Source organism: Poeciliopsis prolifica, unplaced genomic scaffold (assembly GCF_027474105.1).
Source record: "Poeciliopsis prolifica strain line A6 unplaced genomic scaffold, Auburn_PproV2 SCAFFOLD027, whole genome shotgun sequence".
Taxonomy (NCBI): Eukaryota; Metazoa; Chordata; class Actinopteri; order Cyprinodontiformes; family Poeciliidae; genus Poeciliopsis; species Poeciliopsis prolifica.
Window position 1 is genome coordinate 5,580,095 of NW_026562402.1, and position 14,683 is coordinate 5,594,777.

General features: G+C 38.7%; 2 protein-coding genes across 4 annotated transcripts; one reads left to right on the plus strand and one right to left on the minus strand.

Annotated features, from left to right (window-relative positions):
* Window positions 1–1,742: 1,742 nt before the first annotated feature.
* On the plus strand, window positions 1,743–6,180 carry LOC129371782 (solute carrier family 25 member 45). 2 transcript variants are annotated; one of them, XM_055048583.1, is made up of 6 exons: window positions 1,743–2,206; window positions 2,288–2,331; window positions 2,411–2,482; window positions 2,588–2,776; window positions 3,799–4,033; window positions 5,065–6,180. In XM_055048583.1, exons 1-6 carry the CDS (start codon window positions 2,170–2,172, stop codon window positions 5,343–5,345), a joined length of 858 nt encoding a protein of 285 aa, XP_054904558.1. In that variant the 5' UTR covers window positions 1,743–2,169; the 3' UTR covers window positions 5,346–6,180. The 2 variants fall into 2 exon arrangements, with proteins under 2 accessions (XP_054904558.1, XP_054904559.1); XM_055048584.1 differs by lacking the exon at window positions 2,411–2,482 and having other exon boundaries at window positions 2,288–2,410.
* A 700-nt stretch (window positions 6,181–6,880) lies between these two features.
* LOC129371784 (solute carrier family 35 member E2A-like) lies at window positions 6,881–14,199 on the minus strand. 2 transcript variants are annotated; one of them, XM_055048586.1, is made up of 9 exons: window positions 13,901–14,199; window positions 12,678–13,027; window positions 12,027–12,162; window positions 11,198–11,325; window positions 10,409–10,529; window positions 10,275–10,328; window positions 10,114–10,186; window positions 9,617–9,762; window positions 6,881–7,979 (listed from the first exon to the last, which is right to left on the minus strand). In XM_055048586.1, exons 2-9 carry the CDS (start codon window positions 12,955–12,957, stop codon window positions 7,751–7,753), a joined length of 1,167 nt encoding a protein of 388 aa, XP_054904561.1. In that variant the 5' UTR covers window positions 12,958–13,027; window positions 13,901–14,199; the 3' UTR covers window positions 6,881–7,750. The 2 variants fall into 2 exon arrangements, with proteins under 2 accessions (XP_054904561.1, XP_054904560.1); XM_055048585.1 differs by having other exon boundaries at window positions 12,678–13,065.
* Between the last annotated feature and the right edge of the window lie 484 nt (window positions 14,200–14,683).

A 14,683-nucleotide genomic window follows, 5' to 3' on the forward strand; every position in this document is an offset into this window, starting at 1 on the left:
GTAGCTCCCCAGTTGTCCAACAATGATGACGTAAGCTCAACAGATGACAAGGTTTTTTTTTTTTTTTTTTTACTTTATTTATTCCAAAAAAAACAACAATACAATTGTATTGTGAACATAACACAGTCAGACAATAATAATACTTAACCAGGGGGAGTATCAGATGAAATTTTACAATAAGAGAATGACATTACAGAATATTAACATAAGAGGTAATCCAAAAGTCCAAGTTGATTGCAAGCCCATATTGTTGATTCCGCTCTTTGGTTGGTTGAGGATTGAATTGTTAATAAATAATGTTTAAGTTCAATTAAAAAAACAGAAAAGTTTGGTTTTTTTCTTCAAAAATTTGCATTTATGTAGATGAAATTTAGCCTTAATAATTATTAAATTGATAAGGAAACTTTTCACATTCATTCCTCCATTTTGTTGAAGTCCAAATAAGACGTTTTCCCAATATAACTGAAAGCCTGTTGATATTTTGTAATCAATAAAGTTACAAAGATGTTGCCAAAAGACTTTAGAATGAGGACACAACCAGAACAAATGAGTGAGCGACTCTGGGCAAACGTCACAGAAGGAACAATTCACATCAATGTTAGAATTGAATTTCTTTAGATAAACTTTAACGGGGTATATTCGGTGAATGAGTTTAAAAGAAACTTCTTTCACCTTGTTAGTGAGAAGAAAGTGATTAGGGAGCAGCCAGATAAATTTCCAAGACAGAGTAAAACAAAAGCGATTCCAATAATGGACAACCACAGGAACAGAGGTCACGTCCTTCAGAAACAGGGATCTGATCGACTTATTATTGTTACGAGGAAAAGGATTCAGACATATTTTGCCAACAGGAGAACGTATAGGAGATAGAAAAGAAGACTGAAAATCGACTCTCGGCTTCTGCCTGAATAGCATACAGATCTTTGTAGAAATGGCACCAAAAACTTTTGCATATTCTCCAGGAGAGACAGGAAAATTGAATTTACAAAGAAATTCTTCATAAGTCAATAATAGACCATCACTGTTAAACAACTGGTCAACCAGAACAACGTTACGATTAAACCAGGAATCAAAAAATATAGTTTTCTTCTTATATAAAATGTCCTTATTATTCCAAATAAAGTACTGGTGAGGAGAGAAGTTATGTTTGTAGATGAGTAACCATGATAAAAGGGCCTGCCGATGAAAGTTAGAGAGGTGCAACCTTTCTTCCGTGTTTTGTGCTTTTTCTAAAAGTCCATTAAACATTTTGGAGGTTGTGGTTGTAATGTGGCAAAGTCTGAAAACAGATGTAAAGTAATTTGTATTGTATGGGAACATGCTACGAAGAAACGGCAATTTTTATGCATTTTGCTTTTCACATGTGAAGAGTAAAGTGTGGAAAATAACATGTATTGCCATTTTAAACTGATTTTTTGGATAAATGCTCGACAATTCCAAATCCAAACCAATATAATTCTTTGTTTTCATCTTCTGTTTCTTAAAAGCAGTGCATCTGTAAAATAAAATCAAAATTAAGTTGCATGTTCCTAGTATCATTAGACTGTTCTACAAAAGAAATTGAGAATAGGATTCGGAACACTGCTAATAAATACGAAGAAAAATTCTGATGTGTGGTCCACATCTACACATTTCTAGCACAGAGAAGTCAATGAAGTCTTTTATTTTGAAAATCTGGCTGGGTTGATTTTACAACCTGTTTAGAGTTGAAGCCAAAGATCAACCACAACCTGTAACTCTATGCGAGAAGGTAGATGAGCTTTACTTTATGCAGATCTGTCAGGAAATCATGGCAATGAGGTGACACTTTCAGATGGTAAACACTGTGGTCTCACTTCACAAACCTCTTAATTAGAGGCCATGTTTCACATTGATATAACCTGCATGTGGGATTGCTGTTTTTTACATGCCTAAACTGTTCACCCTTCTGATGAAAGTGAAATGGTTTTGATTTTACGCTTGGTACAACTCGGAGAGTCTTCTCTTCTGTAGAAAATGCTGCAGACTGGAGGAGTGTTCACTTTTCACCTAGTTTCTTTGCTTCTTCACATATTAACTATCCAACAGCTGGCCATGGTGGAGTTTGCACATAAGCTGCTGTAAATGCATTGCTGTGCATGACCGTTGAAAGGGCACAAATACCCGGATCTCCTTGCAGATTGTGAAGTCATGCCGTTTTTGGAATTCGTAGCTGGGAGCATTTCTGGTAGAAACATACTTGTGAAGCAAATGCAGCACGATGCTTGAATGGCTGATGTAACGACGTCTCGCTTGCTGGCTTTTGCAGGTGCAGTGGGAATTGCAGTGGGACATCCGCTGGACACAGTGAAGGTTACATGGAGCTCTGAAACCTGTTCATGCGTCACCGTGTCTAAATCATGCTTTTGATGGAACAATGTTTTATCTGCAGGTGCGTCTGCAAGCCAAGTCTGTGTATAAAGGGATATTTGACTGTGTGACTAAGACATACTTGAACGAAGGCGTAGGTGGCTCATCCTTTGTTTTGTTTTATATTTCTGATTAAGCACAAACCTGTTGCAATTAGGATCATGAGGTTGATGTTAATGTTTTGTATCTTCTCTATCAGTTCTATGGATTCTTCAAGGGCATGTCTTTCCCTGTTTTGACCACTGGCCTCGCCAACTCCATTGTCTTTGGCTCCTACAGTAATGCTTTAGATTACCTCTCCCCGTCTGATCGTCGTCTCAGCAGCCACTGCAAACAAGTGTCTTCACTGCAAGTTTTTACTGCGGGTTGCTTTTCAGGCATCGTGCAGGTAAGCTCACTCATCGGGTCATTGGTCTTCTTACAGAGCCTCAGGTGGATTTATGTAGCTGGGATTTTGTTACAAGAAGATTGTTCTTGTAAAGAACATAAAGTGTGAAAGCAAGCAAAAGCGTATTAATTGTGACATTAATTTTAATATGATTAAGTACAGGCTATAAGTAAGAAAGAAGTGGATGATGTCTTATAGATTTTTACATTGCTAGAAAGTCTGCCCATCTGGAGTGTAAGTCAAAACACAAATGCAAATGCTTAATGCATTACATTAAGGCTTCAAACAGCAAAAACTTATTAAAGTTGGATTTAAAAAAAAAATTTTTTTAGCTAATTTAAATCATTTATTTAATTCGCCTGCAGATGGCAGCACATGCCCAAAACTCAACTGTTACCAGAACAATAACTTTTTTGTTGTTTTTTTTATGAAAATTAAGGACAAAAAGAGATGTACAAGAAGTTTTTAGTTGGTTTTGGGTTTAATATTTTAATGAGTCAATTTATATTTATGCCATAAAAAGTAGTGGAGCTTTATAGAATTTACCATTTTGAATGATTGCACTTATTTCAATACCACAGAGAGACAACCTGATTAAATGTCAAAAAGCTTTTTTTTCTTTTTTTTTTAAATAAGGATTTAATTAATAAGGACTAAAGGGTATCTATCCCAACTTGGCCCTATTTTAAAATATAATAGCCCCTGAAACCAACCATGACAAAGATGTGTCAGATAAAATTAATCAAATGTAATTGTTGATTTAACAAGAGGGAAGTTATATTTTCACATTTGTTTGGAAATCTCTTCCTCCTAATACACAAAATCATCACTTGAAATGTACATTATTATATTCATTTACCATAACTTAATTTCTTTTCTAACTGACATTGAAATTTGTTCGGCGATCTGAAGCATTACAGATTTTCATGGGACAGTAAGCGACAATGTGCCAAAAATACGTTCAACAAATTACGTCTTCAGTCATTTGAGTGGATTATCCCTTTAAAATTCTCTGCTTCCAGGTGCTGGTTTGTGCCCCGATTGATCTGGTGAAGGTGCGTCTGCAGGGTCAAACCAAAGCCGAGCGGTACCGTGGGCCCATACACTGTGTGGCAGTCATACTCCAACAGGAGGGGGTCCGGGGTCTCTATCGAGGAGGGGCGGCTCTGGCTCTGAGGGACGTACCGTGCTACGGACTCTATTTCCTGCCTTATGAGCTCATTCGTAAGGCCCTGACTGAGACCGGAGAAGAGCCAGGTCAGGCTGAGCTCTCTGACACAAGAAATCATGAGTCAGTCAGACTATATTAGGATGAAAGCCAAATAATGTAATTATTGTTCAATATATCAGAATAAAAAATAAAAAAAAAATCATGTACTTGAAAAGAGTCACATTCAGATGGTTCATATTTGCTGTTTGCACAACTACTAATATATTAGCACAGCAAACACAAGAGCTAAATGTTGCTAAATGTAACCAAGACCAATGACTGGCTTTCAAAAATGACCAAAAAAAAGTCGAAAGTTAGGCCAGAAAGTCTATTATTGGAGTGAAAATTACAGATCAGCGGTTATGTGGCTTCTTTGATGTGTGCACAGGAGGATCACAATAAACTACATATAATAATATTGACAATACTTCTTCCACTGGCAGATTATTTCACTTAAAACAAAGCATTTTCCCAAGACACTGTTAAAAGTGAAATAATCTGCCATTGGTATTAGTACTTTTTCATCAATATTAAGAAATTATTAACTTAAAACAACTCCTATATCTTGTAAGTCAGTTTTGTCTTATTTCAAGTGTACTATGCTATTTGCACTAGAGACCAAAAGTACTTGGTAAGAGTTTGTGTTTTCGAAGTGAACACAAAGCTACAACTCAGGCAGCTTCAACAGAATTTACTTTACTTTCTGTACTTTTGTTTGAACAAAATTTAGACATTTCCCTTCCACTTCACATTGGAAGGGAAAATAAATTAACTTATGAATAGTCTCTATTCATAAGTTCATTTTATCATATTATTTTTACTTTTTCCTTTTCAAGCGTGTTAAAATTCGTCTTTTGCATTCCTTGTTTATATCTGTTGTTTTATACTGCTGTTATGTTCGAAATAATTGAATAAATAAAATAAATTGTGTTAGTCCATCACGTCAGATGAAAAATCTTTTGGCGATGATGTGATGAAAGGTTGAACATTGCATTTAGCGTGATTTAATTTTGAAACACCGACCATCAAAGATCTCCGCGATTTCCAAAGAGAATGCTAAGGTTTCCTCCGTCTTCAGGTACCTTTGCCATACTGATGGCAGGAGGCGTGGCAGGCGTGGTGACCTGGGCATGTGCCACGCCCATGGACGTTGTGAAAGCTCGGCTGCAGATGTCCGGAGCCGGTGGTCGGCAGTACAGCGGGGTCCTGCACTGCATAAGAGTGAGCTTGAAGGAGGAAGGAGTCAGAGTCTTCTTCAAAGGCCTCCTGCTGAACTGCGTCAGGGCGTTCCCCGTCAACGCCGTGACCTTTCTGACCTACGAGAGTCTGCTGAAGAGCTTCTGTCCATCAGGCAAATAAGAAAACTGTTTTCAGTAAATGAAACAGGAAGTTTTCAAGGTGACATTGCAAAGAGATTTAAAAATCTGTCCACAGATCCAGGCTAAAACAGCCAAAGTTTGTCTTCATATTAGGTAGTGTGTGCTCTGATGAAAGCTAAACAAAGCTAAGCAACAGAGAATCCAATATTTTTACTCTAAAATGTTTTCCATGTTGCAGGTGTGCAAATACTCTTCCTTTCAACATCAAAACCTATTATTACCGAACTCTTAGGTTAGATGGTCAAGTATTAAGAAATAAGTAAAACGAAGCCATCGCAGCAAAAGTAGCAAAACTAAAAGTGACACCCTTCATTCTAAACTATGTGCACTGTACATAATCATTACAGATTACTTTAGACATGACTGGACTCTTGTTTCATTTATTGTTATTAATTTCTTCAGGTTTAGAAAACCTTGTAAAATGTCTTTTAGACGCACATGCATGAATTATTTGGCTTTGCCAAGTCCTTTGGTACAAATGTGAACCTTTAAAGATTTCTGTTGTTACCACACATCTACCTCAAAGATGCTAGTTCTGCGCTCTTCTTGCAGATTTGGATGATCCGTTAGGCCAGTCCTAATCCCAGAACATTTGAAATGTTGTTTTCTAACCCTGAAGGTTTTATTACAAGCCCTCAACATGTAAGATCTGAATTTATGTGTTGAACTAGTTTTAGACTTTCCAATCCGATGAGATTTGCCTTTAAAGGGGTCACCAATGCAAAACACTATTTTTTTTCTGCACACAACTTTCAAATACACTTTATGCTGTAATTCTCTAAAATAATGAACTGTATTAAAAGGGTTACTTTTTATTAGTGTTTTTATTTTTTTGTCCTTGAAAACATGAGAATTATTTTGGTCAGATAATGAAAGGCAGAACTTTTACTTATTAAAGTCTGTTTTGGTATGTTTATAAACTCTTACCATAGTTTAATTGCTTTGAAATAAAGATTAAGTTACTCAAGTCATATAATCAACCTTGTCAGCTAAATATGACTGTGTGCAATCACAACCCAACCTTTTCACCCATGCAATTTGTATAAGTGAGTTCTAAACCAGGTTTCTGCGGCTACGGATCCACATCCGACTCCGGACCTTTGACAATGGCTCTTAAAAAGTGCCTAAAAATGCTAAACAACTTGAATTTTAAAAAGAGATAAAACAAAAGTGTGTTTTATCTCTTTTATTGTGTTTTATTTCACAGAATTGCTTATAATTCCCATGACAGAATTACATTATTTTTTATTATGCTAAAAACTTTGTGCAACTAGCAACATCCAAGTAAGAAAATGTGGTCATTATCCTTTTGAAAGTTTGCTTTTCTTTGCATTAAAACCTAAATAGGAGTGAAGTTGTTGCTCTTTAAAAATAACTTTCTGTAGTGGAAATTTATCAAAAATTGTCATTTTTCAAACGGTTGGGTAATATTTATTTACAAATATTAAACAGATTTAATATTTGCTCGACTGAGGCCAGGACTTGCAAGCTGAATAAACGACTTAGACAACCTGCTGCAGGGAGAACTTTTATTTTTCTGTAGTGAACAGCACATTGATAAACTCTGATAGATTTACGGCCTTAGTTTGGAAAATTCAGATCTACAGCTTATGGTTGGTTGTTTTCACCTTCTTTATTTAAAAACAAATGTAAAGTTTGAAGACAACAAAAACATCCTCATCTGCTTATGTGCACAATCCTGAAAACTGTCGAGCCATAATCAAAAAGCAGCAGCGTAAAGTGAAGGCTGAATGTTGATAAACGTTCGGTTCTTTCAGCTGTAAATCTGATCACAAAGGAAAATATAAAGCTGCACCTTTTGGCACAAAACTTCATGAAAGAGTAGAACAATAATAGTGATAATGATTGATAACCAGTGTGTCATAAGACCCTTTGCCAGCATGACTATGGTCACAAAGTCCTTATCTATACATTTCTTTTTTTATACAGAAACAAAAACAAACATTTACATGACAGAAGCATTCTTAGAATGCAAATCATGGCTTTCTAATATTTCACATTTCCTATCAATGTATCAAGCCAAACAACAACAAAAATTCAGGCACCAAAGACTCTTTCACTTATTATAACCTTCAATGAGTTTTTAAGGGCGCACCGGACGATGCAGTACTGACTGCACAACCCGTGAGTTTAAAAGCTGCAGCTCCGACACTTTTAGCAGCGTCTCTACCACAGATGAAGAACCAAGCAGTGCTTCCCTGAGCTTCTCATGTTGACTGCTTTAATAAAAAAAAAAAGACATAAAAAAAGGACGCTCAAAGGGGTCATGAGGTTAAGAAATACTGTTTGCCTCGTTCCACGGGAATGTTGAAGGGTTTGTCTCCATGAAGGCCGTCTTTATCTGGAATATGTGGCATTTAATCGTCACTTAGTCTGTGAGGGCTCAAAGTCCTGGTCCCGCAGGAGTGCTTTGTTGCTCTGCTCGGCCACCATCGCCTGCAAGGTTTCCCTCTGGATCTGCCGGGCTTTGTTGTACAAGAGGACGCCGAAGAAGACGACGACGGTGCCAGTGGCGCTGAGCAGGGTGATCTGGTTGCTGAACACGATGACGCTCAGCCAAACCGACAGGGCGTGCTTCACAGTGCTGGCGACACTGAGGACGAGGCAAAGTGTTTGCTGCTGGTTTTGAAATCTCAAGCTCACCTACAGAATGAACCCTAGCCCTACGCTAAGTTGGATGGATATTCAGATCATGTATTCTTGTCGCCTGTACACTGTGAAACCATACCTACATTTCCATTTTAGATTTGTGCATCTACAGGCTTCTGCAAGTCAAATTTAAGACTTTTTAATGCCGCCTCAAATAAAAGTTGAGATAGAAAACTATAAATATAAGGGATCGTCGAGGGGACTTACTGAATTACAATCAATATTATTGTACTGATTGCAAATATTACTATTCTAATCATACTTCTCTTCTGTCTCAGCAACCATATGGATGGTGAAATCTTAACAATCAGATATAATCTAATGTATGAATGTATTACAGTTTCAGCTGCTGTGTGCTGAGTGAAGATCAGCGATAGAAGAGGTTCTGCGGTGCTGACGTTCACCGCAGATATGAATACGACAGCAAAGGATCAGCACATTGCATCTCTCAATTCTGCTGACTCATGGCAAACAGGTCAAATTCAAAGCAAGGAAGTTACTTTGAGTAAGTTTCCTTCACCCATTTAAACCACATTTCTGAATACCTCAAATGAGAACGAGCACCAACGTGCTCATTTCTCCACACACCGTTAAGCAGCATTTTTGTTATGAGTATGAACAGCGATGAGATGCATCTCTAATGCGTCTTATTTTCACTACATCTTCTTTGCATTTTAATTTGGCATCCGCTGTGAGCTGCTCTTAGATTTGTAGTTATTTCCTGCTATGTTTTCAGGTTTCACTCAAACTCAAAGGAATAATCACAACGATCAATTTGGCTTTCTGACAGCCATCACAGATGGCGTTTGATTTTTCCATTTCTCAACAAACCAGCAAAACCAGTTTTTTTAACTCTCTCTTAAAATAAGAATGGGTCATTAGGACCAAACTGTGGTGTGCATTAGGAGGGAGTACATGTGACCACATACGACACGTTATCTCAGGATTATGCCCAACTTCAACTGGACTTTGTTGCGCTGGAGATAACGGTGAACATGTTCAATAACTGGAAAGCTCACTTGATAAAGTCAGTTGTAAAATGTTAGAATAGGTCAAAGAAGGTAAATGAAGCCAAAATAAATGGTTCCCAGTAAGCCTGTCACAATAAGCAATACGTCAATTAACTGCAATGTAAATTAAAATGAGTGAGATCATTTCCATTTGGGCAACAGTGGTTAACGAGATGCTCATCTTAAATGTCGTTGAAAAGCCACCATTTTGAGAAACTCTGCAAACATTTGTCAACCAGCATAAAGTATTTATTTTGCACTGCCTGCCACTTTTACCTGTTTTTCCCCAAATAATCATTATTTTGCCTAAATCTAATTTTGGCTACAGAGACTTCATAACTTGTTTTAATTATTGTTGTTTCATCTTTTTTGTTAGTTTATTTTCTATATTTATAGTGTCAAACGTTAATAAGCCATTATTATTACTACTGCTATGCATTTTGAGACATTGCTGTCTCAAAATGACAGTAATGTCCTTTATGCCAATCATTTCTGGGACAATTTGTGGTTCACCAAAACGTATCATCCTGACAGGCCTGGTTCCCAGTGAGAGTTTGTGGATTGGCGCTACCTGAAAGTGACGGGGGAAATCCGGCCCATCAGGGCGTAGGCCGTGACACTCTGCAGATGAAACAGACCGCCGTCAAAAAGCAGCAGCAGGACAATGTCCTGATTGAACAAGAAGCTCTGTCCACTCTTCCCAGCTGCTGGGGCGTCCTGGAAACATGGAGGCAGGAGTCGTTAATTATTCCATCTGTACTTTTTCAGTCTTATCAGTCATCAGTGGAGAACTTTGACCTCAGCAAACAGAGCTGGACCGATACGTCGCCTGTCCCATGTTTTTGGATGCCGTCGCTTTATAATCAAAACCTTCCATGAGATTTTATCTGAGCAATTTTGTGTTGCTGGAACAGCTTCGCACCATGTTCACTTTTCTCGCAACTAAAAGTTGGAAAAGTGTGGCAAGCATTTCAGTTTATTTTAATGGAACTATGGCTTCTAAAGATATTTAATTAGCAGCATCAACAATTCAGATGAACATAAATAAGGCAATGTGTGTTTACTCACCAGGAGGAACAACCAGGCAGGGATCAGCATAATGACAGCTGCTGCACTGGTGTAAAACTGCAGTTCTGGGGGGCTACAACAAAAGCAACACTGATTTAGAGAGTCTTTAAAACACAATGTTAAAAATGAGGTGATTTTTTGTTTTGTTTTTATTCTTCTACCTAAATCTGTATGTGTCCCCACTCAGCAGTTTCTTGGAGAAAACGTTCTGCAGGCTGGGACAGAGAAATGAGCGGTTAGTCAAAGTGTTGGCAGCCGAGAAGCGGCTGCGTGGAGCGAGCTCTGAGGCAGAGACCAGTCCATGATGTTGGTGGAGAGCGCGGCGCAGAACCCCAGCATGTTGAAGCTGATCTCCGACGCCGTGCAGAGGGCCAGGCCAGCCATGACAGGAAACAGGGACAGGTTCACCCAGAGGCCTGAAGATTTAAAAACAAATAAATGAGTCACCGCTCAGGTTGTCTGCAGGTTTGAGCAAGTCAGATTTAAAACTTTTCATGCCACATTGAATCAAAGATATGTATAATAAACAGGATGGTTGGGAAATCCTGCTGGATTGCAATCAGGAATAGCAACTGTAACATTTCTGGGGTCTATTTCTGACTCTTGGTAGCTGCTTCGTGTTTTTCACAGCGCGTATGGCTCTCGACAGCCTAACCTCCCCAGACTGTCACAATTAAAAGTTTCTTTTTTTGCACTGAAAATACTCAGAAGACAGGTATTAGCTGGCAAATGTCATCCAGTCAGCCAGCAATAAATTTGCAATTCCTCCTGCTGTAAGCAAAAAAGCCAGCTAACAAGGGTATATTAGCAGTTAGTTAGCAACTGCCTCGAGTCACAGTGAATGAATTTTTGCCTTACTGAAAACTACATATATAAGGTTAATTAGTAATGCCACGACAAAATGCAAGATTTGACGTATTATAAAAAAAAGGCCAACTTGCACTTTTTTTAATGACATTTTAAGGCCTTCATTTTAGGTACATTCATTTTTATAATGAAATTAAATCTGGTGTCGTTCTGATTTGAAAAGGAGCAGTCAAGTAGACAAATAGAAAACAACGCCTGATAGAACATGTCTGTTCACCTGTATATTCTCCAAGGATCAACCTGGACATGATCACAGTAAAAATGGGCGCCGAGCTCTTCACCGTTTCAGCAAAGGACACCGCCACATTCTTCAGACTCACCAGTCCCAGAACCACAGTGGTGAACCTAATAAGAGCACAGACAATGGAGCTGAGTGACGTCTAAGGCTGCATTCACACTGAAGAGACCCAATTCCGATTTTTTGTCAAATCGGATTTTTTCTGCCAGGGCCGTTCACAGTGCCATATATGTGACCCGTATGTGTTCTGCAGTGTGAACGGGCAACGACGTGAAAGTGTCCCTCATGCACAGCAGAGAGCGCTATAGTGTCAGCGGTCTGCCAACCAATGAAAACAAGAAGTGCTCAGTGTTTGCGGAAGTAAACAAGGATGCTAACGGTGGAGCATAGCTCACACATTTGAAGTTGTTGTCCGACTGCAGCAGCAGCAACAACTTACTCCTCATGGTTGTTGTTTTCTTCCTGCTATGCGTTTGAGAAAGTAAACCAGTGAGATTTGTTGAGCATCAGTGATGTTTTGTTCAGATTTGAATTTGTATCGGATATGGGTCGCATTCGAAAAGAATCCGACCTGTTCTGTTCAGACTGTCATGAAAAGATCGGGTACAGGTCGCATTACGTCAAAAAGCATCAAATAAAATCGGAATTGGGTCACTTCCAGGCTGCAGTGTGATTTGTAATTTGCATTTCTGAAGGCTGTATGGGTAGATTAATGATGCTCTAATCTGGTTTTGCAATTCAAAAGCAGGTAGTCGATATTTGCACATGAACTTTGTTCATATGCAGTTTTAAAGAAAAAGGCGAGCACCTCATTAGTCCAACAAACAGCATAATCATGATGAAGTTGGATGGATATTCAGATCTGGACTTGTGCTGGTAGAGGCAGCAGGGAATGAACATCTTCAGGCAACCTATGATAGTGGTGGAGAGCATCTGAACAGCACCTACAGGAGCAAAGAGAAGAAACGGTAAAAGACCGAGTCGCTAATGGAGAAGTTAAATACAACTTAAAAAACACCTGTTAACTTCACTCAGCAAAGTTACGAGCTTTTCTGTATATTCTAACAATTGACAGTTTGCAGAGGTCTTTATATACGTAAAACATTTTCACATTTGCTAATATTACAGCAAGAAACCATAATTTTATGTGATGTACCAATGCAAAAACTCCCTTTGGTCATGCACTTTTTCCACGGTGAAAATCTGCACTTTTCAAGCATTTTTAACGCCAGTTTAAAAACTCTTCCCGCACTTTTCAGATTAAATCAGTGCAAATAAATGAAAGAACAGTTTCAATTCATGATAATAGGACATCATTTATCCTCCAATTTCAATCATTTTAATATATCGCCTATGAGGCAATCTTTATTTCACTGACACAGATCAATAACTAATTGAACTATTGATAATAATAAATATTCATTACATTGAACAAGTTTAATGCAAATGCATTCCTTACCCAGCATGCTGGGCTCCCCCTCAAGCAGCGATAAGATGTACTTGTTGAGAAACAGGGTGCAGAAGCTGAAGAAGTACCAGAGACCCAGGTAGGACAAGGAGCGCCAGTTCCACACGCCGGACTCCGCCTCGATCACCGTGGTTTCTGTAACCGTGATCTTCAGCACCTGCTCCCACGGCAGGCTCTCGCTCCGGGCCAGCACCACCCGCTCCTGCCGGGTGTGGAACGGCGACAGGAAGTGCCAGAGCGAATGCTTGGCCGGCGGCTTGTTGCCCTGCATCTCACCTTCTGACCTGGGTGGATTCACGGGGCTCTGGTGTAGCTGATGGGTTTGAAGGTTAGTTCATCTTCTGACAAACAACAGAAATTATGAGCCTCTTGAGTCTCCCTGTGACAGAATTAAAATGATTTGTTAATTGAAATCGTAAGAACTAAATTTTTCACTTTTTTATTATTATTACAAATGTATGGACCATGTGTCATTTGTCTTTTCTGTTATTTATTGCAAACATGGAAGATGGATGGAGCTAATTACAGTTCAGCCCTGGACGAAAGCCTCCAACAGGCTGCAAAAGACTTGGAACTGGGACAGAGATTCACCTTCCCTCTTGATGTTGACCCTAATTACAGAGTCGGATATACAATGGAGTGGCTCAAATTAAAGCTTATTCATGTGTGTGTCAGAACGGTCTGGTCAAAATCCAGCTGTAAATCAAACTGAGAACATGTGGCAAGACACGTGCTCTTATATTTCTGAGCTTTAAAATTTGCAAGGAAAAATACACAACATTTAGTTTTGGTTATTTGTGACAGCCTGGAAGACATCACCCAAGAAATGAGCAACTGTATAGAAATATAATAATGAAACTGAATCCAAATGTGCACCAAACTGCCAGATTTGATTTTGTGTAAACTGTATGGACCACATGGCATTTGTCTTTTCTCATACATATATATGTGTGTGTATAAAAGCACACAAGCTTTTGTGACGTGAACACACATTATTTTCAGAGTGAATGTTGTGTTGACCGCAGTAAAGCAGAACGTTTCCTCTGTTCCTCTGTGTCGTTAATTAAGCTAAAGTGAATTCAGGCGTTTTGATCAAGCTTGAGTGAACACTAAAGTGCGGGATAACACCCACTTCTTGCGGTAGAACACTATCAAATAAGTGCATTTGGCGTTTTCGGTAATAAAAAGCTCACAGCCAGAAAACAAACTCTTACCTCTGGGTAAATCTGGTTGCTTCAGCTTTGACTGCAGAGCCAGCTGCTCTGCGGAGGCTTTCCAAAGAAGGAAGCTGCACATTAGCGCTAGCTTGCTAGCTGTGTTTGTTTTCTGCAACAAAGGGAGTGCCTCCTCCCATTAAACCACCCGCCATGTTTACGATGCCGCACTACCTGGCGGATCAGTCACTGACCCAACCTCGGCCCCATCAGAAACCGTACGGCTCACTGAAAGTAACAGGTTGGGCAGGTAGGACGTTCGGTTGAGACTTGGCCGCTAGCAAATTACACCCTGCGTCAAGCTGGTGCTACACAGGCAAAAGACAGGAAGTGGTCATGTTTTAATTAACTGTTTAAATTAAGACAACTGCTGAACAGAAAGCCATTGAATTAAACATACACATTTTATTATTTCACCAGAACACGTTTTCCTCAGAATGAAAATGTGTAATGCTACAAAGTCCGTGAACGTAACAAGACAAAATCGAAGCGCTTTTATTTGTGTGGTCAACAGAACTCACATCCGGTAGAGTTGACAACAACTTGACACAGCAACGCCACAAAGTCAAACGCCAGACATTTGGTTTTGATATTTTTTCCGAATTTATCATACCTAATCTGAATCTAAAGTTTTATCTAATGTTCAGATTGAATCACTATCTAAAAAAATTAAAGTATTTTGCATATTAGCAAAAATAATGATAATAATAATAATGAGAAGAATTTAATTACAAGTATTGACCACTAAAAAACATAAAACCTTCCTACAAAAATTATTTAACT